Source organism: Sminthopsis crassicaudata, chromosome 3 (assembly GCF_048593235.1).
Source record: "Sminthopsis crassicaudata isolate SCR6 chromosome 3, ASM4859323v1, whole genome shotgun sequence".
In the NCBI taxonomy this organism is placed as follows: Eukaryota; Metazoa; Chordata; class Mammalia; order Dasyuromorphia; family Dasyuridae; genus Sminthopsis; species Sminthopsis crassicaudata.
In genome coordinates, this window is record NC_133619.1 from 119,516,329 (window position 1) to 119,534,139 (window position 17,811).

A 17,811-nucleotide genomic window follows, 5' to 3' on the forward strand; every position below is an offset into this window, starting at 1 on the left:
GATTTCCTCGGGGGAGTTCTTTGCAAGCTCTGCATACAGAGTCTTGAGGAGTTTATAAGTACCAAGCCTATATCTGTTCTCCTGTGCTTTGGCTTTTTGGTTTTTGTTTGGTTTTGTTGGTCTTTTTTTTTTTCAAACTATACTTGAACTTCTGGCTGACTTTCTGTTCATTCTGGAGTGAAAGAAGTTGCATTATGTTTCTTATTGGATTTCAAGGTTGTTATTTGGTCGTCTGTGAACTTTAGTATTTTGCTGGAGTAGGTATGTGGCAGCTGGGTAGTATTAATCCCTTTGGACATCCCTTTTGATTAGAAGTCCCTCATGCTTTTGGACTATTGCAGTAGTCCCTTTACTCTGTCTTCCCCAGTTTGGAAAACTGTTGGAAGAATGAAATGGGCAGAACCAATAGAATATTTTATACAGCAAGACTATTGTAAAGACAAACAACTTTGAAATCTCATAAAAACTATGATCAATATAATGACCTTCTGTAATTTTAGAGGACAAGTGATGAAACATATCATCCATTCCTGACAGAGAGATGATAATGTTAGGATGATGAATGAGATAGAAAGATGTATGTGTGTATGTGTTTAATATGTATATGAAAGATATGTTTATATGTATACAATGTATCCTTATCTGTAAATAGCTGATGTGTATTTCTTAGCTATATATAAATATATTTAAAGTTTATATATACATTCATATGTGTATACATGTTATATGTTTTATATTTATGTAAAATGTGTATATAATTTTAATGTTTCATTTGCCACCCCAATTCCATTATCCATTTCTATCTCTTTCTCTGTCTCTCTATCTTTGTCTTTGTCACTTGTCTCTATGTTATAGTATATGAATGTGATGGAATACTATTATTATTATTATTATTTCTTTAGGTTTCAAAATATTGATATTTTAATTTTTGCTATCATGTAATATTTTTCACTGTGCTTTTTAAAATACAAAGATATTTATTTTCTTCTAAATGTTTCACCAAGTTTTTTTTCCAGTTACCTCTAGAGATAGTTTTCAATATTCATTTTTGTAGAATTTTGAGTCCCAAATTGTTTCTCCCTCCCTATTTTACTTCTCCCCTCCCAAGACAGTACACAATGTGCTAGGTTATATACAATCATTTTAAACATGCTTCCATGTTAATCATGTTGTGAAAGAAATATCAGAATAAAAGGGAAAAACCACAAGAAAGAAAAAGCAAACAGAAAAGTAAAGTAAAAATAGTATGCTTCAATCCACATTCAGTCTCTATAGTACTCTTTATGGATTTGGATGCATTTTCCATTCCAAGTCTATTGGAATTTTTTGGGTCACTATATAGTTGAGAAACTAAGTCTATCATAGTTGATCATCACATAATCTTGCTGTTACTGTGTATAATATTCTCCTGATTCTGTTCATGCCATTCAGCATCAGTTCATATGAATTTTCCCAGGATTTTCTGAAATTAACCTGTACATCATTCCTTATAAAACAATATGGAATATAATTTTTGTAAGAAATGAGAAAAATATATTTACACACACATATAGGTATGTATGTGTGCATAGAGAAAGACAGCAATACACACAGATCTTAATCTGTACACAACACACACACACACACACACACACACAGGAAATTTGCTTTGCTTTACAATATATGTTAAAAGGAGTTTTTTCCTTTTTTTTAATGGGGTGGAGATAAGAGGGAGAGAAAATAGACTTCTGCAATTCAATCAAATAGCTAGAAATATAGCAAGATATATATGTATATATATATATATATATAGGTAGATAGATATAGAATGTTGCATGTACTTTTGAAGTGAAGACATTATATTGTTAATATTACTTAAATATTTGGCTTTATTACAAAAGACCTCATGAAGTGTGGATAATTTGCAAGTTAATAATAAAAAGCAATATATATATATGTGTGTGTATAATAAATTTAAGAAATAAAGAGTATTCCAAAGAGTTTAAAACAAAATATATCAATAAAACTTTTTTTAATTAAAAAAAATTCTGTAGAACATGTCAGTTCAGGAGGTATGAGAAATTTTAAAGAATAAAATTCTGAATACACAAACACTTCTGTTTAAAAATAGGGGGACTTTTCTGAAGGGACTGGTGTTACCATGAGAAAGGGACTGGTGTTACCATGAAGGAATAATTCATAAACACAGAAGAAGAACCCAAAGGTAGTAAGGAAGATTGAATATGAAAGAGTAGTATGGTACTATAAGAATGGAATTGTTGAATATAAATACATGCTAAATATAAATATAAGCTTTGGTTGGTGAGGAAAGTTAAAGCTTTTTTTTTTAATGAAACTGATAAAAGATAGGATTAAAAGGACTTATACTATTTCTTGAGATGAATGGAGAAGTGATAGATAATGAGTGACTGGGTAGAGTTCAACTTTTTTGCTCCTGTTTTCTCTGCCAAGGAGAATGATCTTTGGTGTGGGAAGTACAGAATAGTAATGGCAATTAGGGAGTTCATATCTAAGATAAGGAGACAGTAAGAAAACACCCAGCTGCCCTTATTTAATTCAAGTCAATAAGCCCAGATGAAGTGAATAATAAGGAAAGAACTGGCAAAGAACTTCAGTGATGTTAGAGAATGGGAAAGGTACTAAAGAATTAGAGAAGGAGCACAAATATTCAGATTCAGAATCATAGATCACTGAGGTTGACTTCAATCTTTGGCAAAATTTTCAAATTATATTTAAGTTATTTGGGAAGAGAAAGCTGAGACCACAAATGCTCAGCATAGAATTATCAAAAATAATTTATTATTTTTCTTTTGGACAGGGTGATTAAACTTTTAGATGAGGGAATACTATAGATGGGACCCAACTTTGATACAATCTCTCATGCTATTTGTGGAGTGAGCTGAGTTAGCTGAAGTGAGAATTAGTTTCATGACTGAATTCCAAGATTATTCATTGATGGTTCAGTGTCAGCCTGGAAGGAGCTCATCAGATAATATGAAACTAACAAGTTGGGTGATGTAACTAGGACACATAAAGACCTTGACAAGTAGAACAATGAACAAAATATAATAAGATGAAATTTGTTGGGGATAATTATAAAATTTTAAAAATCAACTCCTTGAATATCTCAAATTCCTTGACATCATCTCCTAACCTCATTTTCCCTAATCTCTAAAAGGGGTTAACCTTCTTGCCATGTCCTATTACTCTTTATATATTTATACTTTATGTGTATTTGACAAATATTCTCAGTCAACACTTTGTCTCTTGAATCTTCAACTTCTCCATATCTACCAGTTTCTTCCACACTGTCTTCAAACCGGATCAGGTCTTTCATACTTTAAAAAAAATCTTCACTAGATCCTGCCATTTTTTCAAGCCATTGGACAATTCTCTTTCCTTTCTGTCTCAGTCAACTCTTTGAAAAAGTTATGTATACTCACTTTCACTTACTCTCCTCTCACTCAGTCTTTAGTTCTCTGTAATATGGTTTTTGACTTCATCATTCTAGTGGAACTCTTCTTCCCAAATTACTAAGTTGAGGCTAATGAAATGATTTCCTTTCTGCTTCATGTCTCTTTTAAAATTTTTTTAGTTAATTAATTTTTCTTCTTTTTTAATTAAGGCTTTTTATTTTCAAACCATATGCATGGATAATTTTTCAACTCTAACATTTGCCAAACCTTGTGTTCCAATTTTTCCCCTTTCTCCCATCCCCTTCCTTAGATGGCATTTAATCCAATATATGTTAAACAGTAAAATATATGATAAATCCATTAATTGCATATATATTTATACAGGTACTTGGCTGCAAAAGAAAAATCATATTAAAAAGGAAAAAATGAGAAAAAATAAAATGCAAGTAAACAACAGCAAAAAGAGTGAAAATACTATGATGTGATCCACACTCAGTTGCCACAATCCTCTCTCTGGGTGCAGATGGCTCTATTGGAATTGGCATCAATCATCTCATTGTTGAAAAGAGCCATTTCTATCAGAATTGATCACTGTATAATCTTGTTGCTGTGTATAATGATCTCCTGGTTCTGCTCACTTCATTTAGCATCAGTTCATGTAAATCTCTCCAGATCTCTCTGAAATCATCCTACTGATTGTTTCTTATAGAACAATAATATTCCATAACATTCATATACTATAACTTATTCAGCCATTCTCCAACTGATGGGCATCCACTTAGTTTCCAATTTCTTGCCACTACAAAAAGATCCACCTTTGTCTCTTGTTGCTCCAGTCCATCTTAAACACTGCTGCCAATGTTATTATGCTAAAGCACTGATCTGATCTTGAGATTCCCTTCTCAGCTAATTCCAGTGCCATTTTCTTGTATCCATAAACCCCTCTTTTTGGCTTTTAAAACCCTTTACAAACTGTCTCTAAATTAACTTTTCAGCCTCATTGATCATTTCTTCCCTTCCTACACTCTGCAGTCCATCCAAATGGGTATTCTTAGGTAATTTGTAACATTCTTCTGTCTTCTGTGGTTTGTACTGCTTATCTCTCATGTCTGAGTACTTCTTCTTTACCTTCACTGCATAGAATGCCTTTCTCCCTTTAAGGTGTAGCTCAATTAATGTCTTACATGAAGTTTTTTTTTTTATTCTCCCAACTGTTAGCCTTCTTCCTTCCAAATTACCTTGCATTTAATATTTTATGTATATTTGTACTTATTCACTATATATATTTATGTTGTACAATTTTCTAGGTGTATTTTTGATTTCCCCATTAGATTGTTAGCTCTCTGAGAAGAATGATTATTTCATCCTTTATATTTATGTCTTTATAACATAGACCATAGTCTGGCACATAGTAGGTGCTAAATAAATATTTTTGATGGATGGAAACACCTATAAAGCTTTCACACTATAAAACTTGGAAATATTTTTCTAACTACTTTGGAAATCTTCCAAATGAAAACTCCCAGTGGGATTTTGAAACTATTTCTTAAAAAAATACAAAATGCTCATCTGACAGATGGCCCTGTGTGTGGATGGCACTTTCTACCACAAGTCTATTGGAATTGTCTTGGTTCCCCTCATTGTTGAAAAGGATAGCTTTATTTCAACAAAGCAACTGAAAACTAAGTGTTGTGATTTAGTATTATGCACATCCAAGGATGTTCTGGTTAGATCTAAGTTATTTTTTTTATGTGTGAGGCATTTCACTCCCATCCCTTTTCACCAACATGAAAACTAAAGATTGCAATAAACTGACTTTCAAACTAATCTTTGGATTGCTTTATCATATAATAAAGCATTAGACCATAGTAGTTGAAGGATAATGGGAATTGCATTGGGTAGATACTCCACAGTTGTCTATATGAGTTAGTAGAATGTGACCCATTTTCCCATCCTCTGATTGGCTGATAAAATAATTCCTTTGGGGTCATGGTGTAGCTTCTATTTTGCCTCTAGATCAGAGCTTTTTAAGCTTTTTCTACTCAGCCCCTTCTTATCCAATAAATTTTTATATGACTTAGGATATATAGGCATATAAATAGGCATACAAATCAAACATTTGCTAATAATAAATCATAAGAAATATTTTAAAATAATTCTTTGGTGTACACATAATTTTCCCATTTATTAAAGACTAAAACATATTTGCATACTAATGAGATAGATATGCTTGTTTATTTTTACATGAAAAATTAAATCTTGGTGGAATTTGATATCTTTTAGTGTTGCCAAATTTTTTGTGGCCCCCATCTTCAGTATGGGGTTATGATCCACAGTTTAAGAAGCTTTACTATAGATAACCTTATATCAACAAAACACTTGACCTTAGGGTCAAGCTTGAATGAGGTTATCTGCAGTGAGCTCATTCTGCCTACTTCATCCTTCTAAACCCATTTTCTTTTAGTCTAGCCTGTGAAGAAGATGCAACCATTTTCCTTGCCAAGATTGAATTATTTCTTTGTACCCTAGATTCATCTGCTTCTGGAAGCATACCCCTTGGGATGGCATCCTTAGATTTTCTTGTTTCTGGCTCACTGCCTTGTGTGTGTGTGTGCACACGCAAATATACCCTCTATTTCTCCAGTCTTCAAGAAACCTTCACTTGATTCTGCCATCCTATCAAACTGTCCTATTCTCCTGTAGTCAACTTCCTTTTAAAAAATAGCTTGCTAAAATCTTAGCTTTACTTCCTTATCTCCTCTTCATTCACTTGAAAGCTAACTCCTTACTCTAACTACTGGGATAAAAGTTTTCTCTCCAGGCTTGCCAAAACTTTCTTAATTGAAAAATCCACTGCCTTTTACTCACCCTTTTCCATTTCTTGACAGATTTTGATATTATTGACCAAACCTCCCTGCCCCCTCTCTCCAGTTCCTAAAACATTTTCTCTTGTCTCATTTTCTATGATATTGCTCTTTCCAGGTACTACTATCTAGTGTCATTGTTCTTTGCTGGATTTCTAATCTCCTGATTTTTAAATTTTCTTTCCTCCTCTTCTTCCTCTCTCTTCTTTTTTTCTGCCTTATTTTCTTCTTCTGGTTCTTCCTCTTCTTCTTTCTTTTCTTCTCCATCTTGTCTCTTTCCCCTTAGCATTCTCATTTAAAACTTTTCACAATCTTAGAAATAATTCAGAATTTTAGCAAAGTTGTAGGATACAAAATAAATCCACATAAATCCTCAGCATTTTTATACATTAACAACACAATCCAACAGCAAGAGATACAAAGAGAAATTCCATTCAAAATAACGGTCGATAGTATAAAATATTTGGGAATATATCTACCAAAGGAGAGTCAGGCATTATATGAGCAAAATTATAAAACATTTGCCACAAAAATAAAGTCAGATTTAAATAATTGGAAAGACATTCAGTGCTCTTGGATAGGCTGAGCGAATATAATAAAGATGACAATACTCCCTAAACTAATCTATTTATTTAGTGCTATACCAATCAGACTTCCAAGAAACTATTTAAATAACCTAGAAAAAATAACAACAGAATTCATATGGAACAACAAAAGGTTGAGAATTTCAAGGGAAGTAATGAAAAAAAATTAAGTGAAGGTGGTCTAGCTGTACCTGATCTAGAACTGTATTATAAAGCAACAGTCACCAAAACCATTTGGTATTGGCTAAGAAATAGACTAGTTGATCAGTGGCATAGGTTAGGTTCACAGGGCAAGATAGTGAATAAAAATAGCAATCTAGTGTTTGACAAACCCAAAGATCCCAAATTCTGGGATAAGAATTCATTATTTGACAAAAACTGCTGGGAAAACTGGAAATTAGTATGGCAGAAACTAGGCATGGACCCACATTTAACACCACATACTAAGATTAGATCAAAATGGGTCCAAGATTTAGGCATAAAGAACAAAATCATAAATAAATCGGAGGAACATGGGATGGTTTACCTCTCAGACTTGTGGAGGAGGAAGGAGTTTGTGTCCAAGGGAGAACTAGAGACCAGTATTGATCACAAAATAGAAGATTTTGGTTACATCAAACTAAAAAGTTTCTGCACAAACAAAACTAATGCAAACAAGATTAGAAGGGAAGTAACAAATTGGGAAAACATTTTTATAGTTAAAGGTTCTGATAAAGACCTCATCTCCAAAATATACAGAGAATTGACTTTAATTTATAAGAAATCAAGCCATTCTCCAATTGATAAATGGTCAAAGGATATGAACAGACAATTTTCAGATGATGAAATTAAAACTATTTCCACTCATATGAAAGTGTTCCAAATCACTATTGATCAGAGAAATGCAAATTAAGAGAACTCTGAGGTATCATTACACACCTGTCAGATTGGCTAAGATGACAGGAACAAATAACGATGAATGTTGGAGGGGCTGTGGGAAAACTGGGACACTGATGCATTGTTGGTGGAGTTGTGAAAGAATCCAACCATTCTGAGAGCAATCTGGAATTATGCCCCAAAAGTTATCAAAATGGGCATACCCTTTGACCCAGCCATACTACTACTGGGCTTATATCCCAAGGAAATACTAAAGAAGGGTAAGGGACCTGTATGTGCCAAAATGTTTGTGGCAGCCCTTTTTGTAGTGGCTAGAAGCTGGAAGATGAATGGATGTCCATCAATTGGAGAATGGTTGGGTAAATTATGGTATATGAATGTTATGGAATATTATTGTCCTGTAAGAAATGACCAACAGGAGAAATACAGAGAGGCTTGGAGAGACTTACATCAACTGATGCTAAGTGAAATGAGCAGAACCAGAAGATCACTGTACACTTCAACAACAATACTGTATGAGGATGTATTCTGATGGAAGTGAATATCTTCAACATAGAGAAGAGCTAATCCAATTCCAATTGATTAATGATGGACAGAATCAGCTACATCCAGAAAAGGAACACTGGGAAATGAGTGTAAACTATTATTTTTACCTTCTGAATCCAATTCTTCCTGTGCAAAAAGAAATTTGGTTCTACACACATATATTGTATCTAGAATATACTGTAATATATTTAACATGTATGAGACTGCCTGCCATCTGGGGGAGGGGATTGGGGGAGGAAGGGAAAAAATCTGAATAGAAGTAAGTGCAAGGGATAATGTTGTAAAAAATTGCCCATGCATATGTACTGTCAAAAAAAAAGTTATAATTATAAAATTAAATTAAATTTAAAAAAATAAAAAAAAAGACATGAATATAAAAGCTGATGCAATCTCTAAAAAAAAAAACCAAACTTTTCACAATCTATTTTTATCGCCTGCTTTTCCAGATGTATTTCATATTCCTTTTGGTGTTATCAGAACTCTGTATGCTGTCTTCTATCTCTGTACACCTTTGCACAGCATGCCCTCCATGCCTGTAGTACAAATTGGCTGACTTTCACCTCTTCAGATTATTAGCTTCAAGGCTCTGTAAAGATACCACTTCTTCAAAGAAATTTGTCCTAGTCAATACTTTTAGTTGTTAGTATTCTTTCCCCCTTCTCAAATCATCTTACATTTATTTATTTATATATGTTGCATACTCCAATAGAACATAAGCAAGAACCATATTTCATTTTTTGCCTTTGCATGTCCCTGATTCCCAAAACAGTAACACACATAGAAGATACTTAATAAATATTCATTGAATTTCCATGAATTAAATTACTGGTTCTGTTATTTGTTTGTTCATAGCATTCTATTGCTACCTAAACCCTAAGTCGAATGTTTTTATTTTTGGAATTCTTTTAACTTTTATTCACTGCTCTGATATTCAAGGGATAGTTTTTTATTTGAAAAGATTTTAAATCCACTTTTTAAAATCAGCATTGAAGATTGAAGAATCTTTTATGTTAGATTAGAAAGAAGATAAACCCAAATGAAGACATTTTTTACATAACTTGTAGTTTACTGAATCAGTTTGATTCTTCCAGTTCTTTTGTAGATCATCTATAGGAATATTTTTGATTTATACTTGCTATTAAATTAAGTTGATTAGTATTTCCTATTCTAAAGATTTGATATATTTTATATAGTTTTCAATAAATTACCTATAATTTAATGTAAAATTACATATAATTTAGGTTAATGTTCACTTATTTGGCAGACACTAGTAAAATTATAAATTATTTAGGAATTTTATCATGTTCTACATTTACATAATAGACTCAATTTAATTTTTATTACTGAGATGATCTTTGTTTCTTAATAGCTTAGAAAATTATTGAAGAATGATTTTCTTTGATTCATGTATTTAAAAAAATTAATTGGCAGGAACAGATATAAAACTAGGCTAACCTAGATATAATGAATTAAATCCCTTCTTTCTTAGGTGAAAAATGTTTCCCTAATTATAGACTAGATGATCTCAGAGGTCCTTATAGATCTTGAAGTGCCATATAATTCTGTGTGATACCTCTTGTGTGTGTGTGTCTTACTGTGCCCAAAATTTATTTGATACTTGAGGACTTTGTCTGGAAGGGGTAAGCATCAAACTATTTTGAGCAAATTTTTAACAGTGATTAGGCTAACGATAAGATCAAAGCACAGTCTTATGGGATTGAATCATGGGATAGGAACATTTTTTTTGAAGGCTGATTGAAGAGAAGAGAGGCATTAAAGAATCAAAGATCATCTTCCCTTAATTTAGAATTTTTGCCAAGAGCCTGTTTGGGAAATTAGAATCTCTGAACATGTATACTGGACAGGAACAACAATTTCAATATTTGAAAAGAGTTGTGAATGAATCTTTGTAGGCATTTTTCTTTCTGATGCAGATCAAAATCTCTGTGTTTGGCAATTTTATGAATTGTTAAATTCTCTAAAATGATAACTTGATAGCTAATTTTTTGGTGTTAAACTCCACTGAACTTGGTTTTTTTGGTTCTTGGATAATAGCAACAATAATAGTAATTGTTAATAATAATAACAATAATAATAATAATAATAAATAGATAGCTTTTATATGATACTATATTTTAGCCACTGTGTTGTGCTTTACAAATATTATCTCATTTGATCCTCACCATAATCCTGGGAGGTAGATGCCATTATTCTCCTTTTACCCCTCCCCTCTACCATTTTTTTACATTTGAAGAAACTGAGGCAGAGATACACACTGTTATCCATTCAGGTCTTATTGACTGGAGGTCCAACACTATTTACCATGCTTCTTGCTGCCACTACTAGTCACTGGCATCTTTCCACTTTGGTGTTGGACTGGACAAGAATTTTCCCTCCATTTTTAGAGGTTTTGAGAATTCAAGAGTATTATTGGAGGGACAGGTGAAAGACTAAACTAAAACTGAACTGGAATTTTATTGTAAAATAGACTCAGAAAAATCTCTCTGGAGCCCATAGTTAGGAATCAATTCCAGTCTTCCCTTTTTGTTTTATAATTTTTCTATTACATAAACAACTCTCAAAGCATAAAAGTCATCTTGTCTCAGGTGCCCACTTTTTTTTTTAAAGAGTTACTTTTATTTTCCCAAATCCCTTGAACTCATTAGAGGAAGTTCTCACAGTGAGGTTATTCAGCATTTTGGGAAGGAAGGTGAAACAAACAGTGGTGGATATGCTTTCTTTCTTCTTGGGAATCTTGGTAAACTGAGCAAAGGTCAAAGGGATGGTAACTAGCTTGAACTACTATCAGGCAAAACGTAGAGATTTGCTGGTAAGGCCTGGCTTAATGATGGAGAACCTCTGAGTTAGTTAAAGTGTTTATTTTAGAGTTAAAGAAAACTGAGGCCCAAAGTAGATATCTAGCTCAAGGTCATATCATTATTTATTGACAGAACTGGAATGAGAGTTTGACTCCCAGACCACTCAATTATGACTTGACCAAAGTAGGCATTTATTTTGTTTGCTATTTTTAGATGACATATTTGTTTGTTTACATGAAAAACATTAAAAATTAATAGCAAATACTCCCCATTTCATGAGTTGAGTTGGGCGTGGTTTCAATGAACATAAAACATTTATTTCATAATTTTATATCTTCCCTGAGGCACCTGCCTCCCAAGGTGCTTTGAAATATGAGCAAAAATTAAATTACTAATGGGCACATGTCCAAAACCTACCATTTAAGACAAGATTCTGATCACTATATATCCTGCCCTTATTGTATATGCTATGTATACTTCTATAAAGTTCTACTTAAAAATTAAACAATAACAATTGAAATGGCTTTCTTTTATTTTCAGAGTGACAGAACAGATAATCTACCTTATGATATTTAAAACTGTGACAATTTCATTTTTCTTTTTTTTCTTTTTAATTTTTATTATTTTAATTTTACAATTATAATTTTTGACAGTATATATGCATAAGTAATTTTTTTATAACATTATCCCTTGTATTCATTTTTCCAGATTTTCCCCTCCCTCCCTCTACTCCCTCCCCTAGATGATAGGCAATCCCATACATTTTACATGTGTTACAATATAACCTAGATACAATATATGTGTGTAAATCCAATTTTCTTGTTGCACGTTAAGTATTGGATTCTGAAGGTATAAGTAACATGGGTAGATAGGCAGTAGTGCTAACAATTTACATTCACTTCCCAGTGTTCCTTCTCTGGGTGTAGTTGTTTCTGTCCGTCATTGATCAACTGGAAGTTAGTTGGATCTTCTTTATGTTGAAGATTTCCACTTCCATCAGAATACATCCTCATACAGTATTGTTGTTGAAGTGTACAGTGATCTTCTGGTTCTGCTCATTTCACTCAGCATCAGTTGATGTAAGTCTCTCCAAGCCTCTCTGTATTCCTCCTGCTGGTCATTTCTTACAGAGCAATAATATTCCATAACCTTAATATACCATAATTTACCCACCCATTCTCCAATTGATGGACATCCATTCAACTTCCAGTTTCTAGCCACTACGAAAAGGGCTGCCACAAACATTTTGGCACATACAGGTCCCTTTCCCCTCTTTAGTATTTCTTTGGGACATAAGCCCAATAGCAGCAATGCTGGATCAAAGGGTATGCACAGTTTGATAACTTTTGGGGCATAGTTCCAAATTGCTCTCCAGAATGGCTGGATTCTTTCACAACTCCACCAACAATGTATCAGTGTCCCAGTTTTCCCACATCCCCTCCAACATTCATCATTATTTGTTCCTGTCATCTTAGCCAATCTGACAGGTGTGTAGTGGTATCTCAGAGTTGTCTTAATTTGCATTTCTCTGATCAGTAGTGATTTGGAACACTCTTTCATATGAATGGATATAGACAATTTCATTTTTCACTGTTGGTATAGTTGATCTCATTCTGAACAATTACATTTCAGCTTGCCTATTTTCATCTTGTGTTGTTTTAAAAGTCTTTGAAAATGATTCTTCAAGAGACGAGTGTTTATTTATCTCCATCAATCTATTCATCATCGCCAACCATATAGATGCTAATTTCCATAATTAATATCAATATATTTTTTAAACATTTTAACATGACCTAACTGAATTTTAACATTTCAAACTGCTCAAAACTATCATTTGGGAAACCTTTTGATGCATTTCTTTTTATTTTCTTTAAATTATGAAAGTAAATTTTTTTTAGGATTTGGGTTTTTATTAATACTATAATATCATTCTGCTTAAATTGGGTTCTGAAGATTGTGCATTATTTTCTTCTATTTAAAACAGAAAAATTATCTTCCCCTTCCTGCCACCTCAAGCCCTTAACATTAGAATCTCTAATTAGTTGAAATCTTCAGATTTCAATTTTTCATTGCATGATTCATTGCATGGACTTCAATAAAGAATTATCTTGATTCCATTTTCTCAAACTTCCAAAAAGAAAATAATTTATTTTTTCTTCTGATGAGTAGGAGTAGATTGAGAACCTTCAACTAGAATTAAGTCTTGCTTCTGTTTTCTCAAACTTCCAAAAAGAAAGTCATGTCTTTTTTCTTCTGATGAGCAGGGAGAGATTGAGAACCTTCAATCCATATTTTCTCAAACTTCCAAAAAGAAAGTCACCTCTTTTTTCTTCTGATGAGTAGGAGTAGATTGAGAACCTTCAACACATGTTTTCTCAAAACTTCCAAAAAGAAAGTCATGTCTTTTCTTCTGATAAGTTGGAGTAGATTGAGAACCTTCAACCTGGAGTTGTCCAGGATTTGGGCTTTTGGATTCATTTAATCTTTGATTCATTCTTGCTAAAAGTGAATCAGGGCTTCCAGCTTGCAGTTGAGTAATGAAAACTGAATTTTACTACATCACTCCATAACAGAAACCCCACACCTCTAGTCATAAATACCTTTATCCTTTGGTTTGTCAGCAGTCATTGTTCCTCATTCCTTTATACTTATTTAGGCCATTTTTTCCAGGTCCCTTTTCTTTTCTTCTTCTTCAAGGATCCAAAAACTTCAATTTTCTTTAAAAAAAAAAAGTCTTTTTCTCTTTGTAACTCTTTCTTAGAGGGACAAGAAACTTTTAAGGTAGGAAAGATACTACTTGCCTCTCTCTTAGTAGAAGAGTTACATACTTTTCTCCCAGGGCCAGCTGTTGAGGGGAAGAGAATGTGGTTCCCTGTCAAGGGAAGTGATGTGTGTTGCCAGCATGCTTGAGTTTATTCAGATATGCTTTGGCATGCCAAGCCCTTTCATGTTGGGGATCATGAGAGTGAACCCTCATGGAGTTGGCACTGGGGACAAAGTGCTGCTAGAATTAACCCCTCAGAGAGTAAACATTCTGGCTATTCAGACTTAGCCACAGTGTCTGTGGAATATGAACATTTGATTTTCTCTTGGCATGTGGGGTTCTTGTAGTCACCTGTGCGAATGGAAATCAGTGGTTTTGTGAATCAGCGATTCTGTTTTTGGAATTATCTGTGATCAAAATCTTTATGGAGAGAGGGGGTGGGGAATAGGGGAAAAAGAGGCTTTCATTTTTCCAAAGCAGTTCCTACGGCAGGTGCAGAGGGTGAGTAATGCACACACCTAAACTTTGTCACTTAGCCAATGAAAATGAACCTGGTCCGGTTTCCTACGTCCTGTAGTATGGTTCCTCTGTCTGTCAAGGGCTTGCTGAGCAACCAAACCCAGCTTCCAGGTGTGGTATTCTGCAGCCGTTCTGTAATTTGTGATCATAGAAACAGAATGTTCCTCCTCTTCTTTCTTCCCTGCCAACAGTTTCTGGGTGGGTGAATGTCAGGAGCTGGAGTTATTTTTAAAGAGGTGAGGCTTGTCGTGCAAAGCTGGAGAGAGGGCGTTTGTTTGCAGAGCGTAGCTGACATCAAAGTGCAGATTACTGCCTGGTGGCTAGCACTTGTCCTGTAACAGGTAATGTTTAACGTGCCAGTCCCAAAGATCACAGCAGCAGAAGCAACTTACGTCCAGGGATAAAGGATCACTTCAGCTCATCAGGGAAAGACCGATCTGCTGTCTGTGTTTTTTAAAATATATGTGTATAAATATATACGAACACAGAACACATCTCGCTACCTCGCTTTTTGGAGCCCGTGACTGGACTTTGAAGTGTGGAAAGTTTGGTCATAAAAAAAAAACTTGCAACTTCTGCTCTGGGAAGTGTTTGGCTAAGCAATCGCTTTCCGCTTCTTTTCACAGGATAATATAAATGTTTTTCTAAAAGCGTGTGAAAAGATTGGATTGAAGGAAGCTCAGCTTTTCCATCCTGGAGATCTACAGGATTTATCGAATCGAGTCACGGTCAAGTAAGTTTCACCTGTTGGATATCTTAAGAAAACAAAATAGAATAAAACTATAAGGCCATTTGTTGGAGATTCATTTACGTAAGATCCTCCTTATGGAGGATCTGTAGGAAAAAAAAATTATCTTTTTATCAGATTTCTAAGAGGAAGTTTCTATATATAATTGGCTGTGTTGTAGAAATTTTAATCTGGACAGTGAATGAATTGTCTAGTTAATATTTTTTATTCTTATGTAACATTAAAAAAAAAGATGAAGACAGTTGTCACAATCATAAAGTTAATTTGCTTGTTCAATACTATAACAAGTATGAAATGGAATTAAATAATTGCTCTGTTAAATCCTCCCTCCCCCTCTGATCCAAACAGTACTATCACTAAAATAAGAACTGGATAGTAGGAAGGGATGCTTCCTTGTCACTTGTATTGCTAAGGTATAGAGGATTAACATGTAAGCCCCTGAATCTTGTTAGGTGTGATTTTTAAGCAAGATGTTAATTTCTTATTTTAAAAGATTGGAAAAGAAAATGAAAGTGGGAAGAAGTGGGTAGTCAGGGAATGCTGTTGGATATTTTCATTTTTAGTTGTTCTGTTTAGTGGTGAAAATAATAAGTCACATTTGGAGTTTATGAAGGCGATCAGACTAACTTGAGTTTTGTATGCTTAAGAAAGCATCTTGAATATGTCAAAAGTTAAGTAGTTCCTAAGACACATGACAGGAAGCAACTTTTTAGTGAGTGATCTTGCCTTTTAGGAGTGACTTTTCTCTTGCTGTCTTGATGCTTAAGCATTAAGGTAGGGTTAAACAAAGCATTTACAAATGTCAAATAGAAGAAAATAGAAAGTTGTTTTCTAAAAGGAGAAAAATGAAAAATTGTTTTGTATTGAGCTTTAAAAATAAAACATATATTGTTTTAATTGCTAAGAAATCCAACTATTTGAGGAGCACTGCTTATGCTTTGTTCCTTGTCTTATATTACTTGTCCACGACCCCCTTCCCACATTATTGTATATTAGCAACACGAGAAAAAAATATAGTTTTAATTCATTGAAAAACATTCTATATTTCCTTTCCCTTTTGGAAGGGGATAGGCGAGAGAGAAGGCAGATTTTTGCTGATTGAAAAAATATATAATTTAAAATAAGAAAGATATTTTGACAGATTCTAATTTGGGGAACTTGGTGATATGTAAAATGCAAACCATTCACTTTCCTGCTTTGTAAGGTCATGTTTATTTTAATGGACCTTAAACATTTTGATTAATTTGCTCTAATCAAAACATTGTTTTGTGTGACTTATCTGATGGGCAAGAAATGTTGATTTTGAGAATTCTTTTTTTTTTTTTTTTTTTTTTTTTTAAATCCAGTCTTCCCTTAATTAAGAATAAGCATAGTTCCTCGAAAAAAAATTATAGTTTAGTTTGCAACTTCGAAACCACAATGTTTGGGCTGGTAATGAACATGGCAAAACTTGTTCCTTGACTTTTAATTTTTTTAATAATTTTTTTTAAAATAAAATCTTGCTTAGATCCCATTTTATAAGATTTTATGCACAAATTGTTAAGTAATGCCAGCATCTTGGCTTTGTATTGAGTGAAATTCAATTACTGACAAAGTGAAACCGGGAGGTCACATACAAACACACACACGTAGTTGTAGTTATAATGAGAAATATGCTGAACAACTTGTTTCAGTACAAACCACAAGTCCATAAACCAAGGTGTGTCTTAGTAGCAGTACTATAATAAAATGACTAATGAGTGGGAACCTTCATTATATCTGAGAGCCCTTCCTGTATTTAATCCCAGTTCTTCTGGATCATGGAGAAAAAGGGATAACTCTGGGTCTTCCAAGATGGAGGCAGAACTATAGGAAATGAAGAAACTATGTTATCTGTTCATCTCTTAATTCACATAATTTTCAAAACTCGATCAGAATTTTCATATACTATTTTTAAAAGATCTGGCAGATTAAAGGGATATGTACATATATGCTTACCAAATAATTTGGATTTGTTTAATTTTTAATGAATATATAATTTGCTTTTGAGGATATGTGTTATCTCCTGCTACCCAAGCAAGAATATTTTCTATTTCTTAGTTTCTTATAAAATTTTCTGTGGAATCTTGGCACCAATTGACATTTTATTTAGGGTGGGAAAGAATTGAGAGTAATTGCCAAATTTACTTTTCCTCAGGGAAGATTTAGAGTGAGAATTACTATTTTTTCCTCTTGCTAACAAAATTCAGAGGGAAAAACAATGAAAGTGTTTTACTGGAGTTTTATATTCAAAACTTATTTTAAAATACTTTTTTAGCTATTAAAATACTTAAAAAATCAGTGATTCTCTTACAATATGAGAACAAATTTAAATTTCTACAAATAGTGACGTGTATTTTGGGTTGGAATTGACGCTTTGGAATTTTTAGAGTAGTGAGTGGAGTAATTAATATCCATTAAATACTTTTTGACCATTCTGTTATATATATAAATTAAATTAAGTAGAAAAAAAATCAATGATGTTTATTCCATGGGTATATATAATCAATATATATATATGTATATATATATATATATATATATACACACACACATCAGAGTGTTAGAGATCTCAGGCTTGAAGGGCCCTCAGAGTACAACTAGTCCAGCCTTTTATTTTACAGGTAAGAGAAAAAGCTCATTGCTTAATTGGTCTT

General features: G+C 33.2%; 1 protein-coding gene across 6 annotated transcripts in view; it reads left to right on the plus strand.

The window, feature by feature from the left end:
* The window catches only part of LMO7 (LIM domain 7), a 239,385-nt gene that overhangs the window by 117,738 nt on the left and 103,836 nt on the right, over positions 1–17,811 (plus strand). For 5 of the 6 annotated variants that reach the window (XM_074299286.1, XM_074299281.1, XM_074299283.1 and 2 more), the window contains exon 5: positions 15,015–15,121. In XM_074299286.1, the coding sequence (XP_074155387.1) occupies positions 15,015–15,121 (107 nt within the window). Of the gene's footprint in view, positions 1–14,605; positions 14,625–15,014; positions 15,122–17,811 lie in introns of those variants that run through there. The other variant, XM_074299285.1, reaches the window with a different exon arrangement.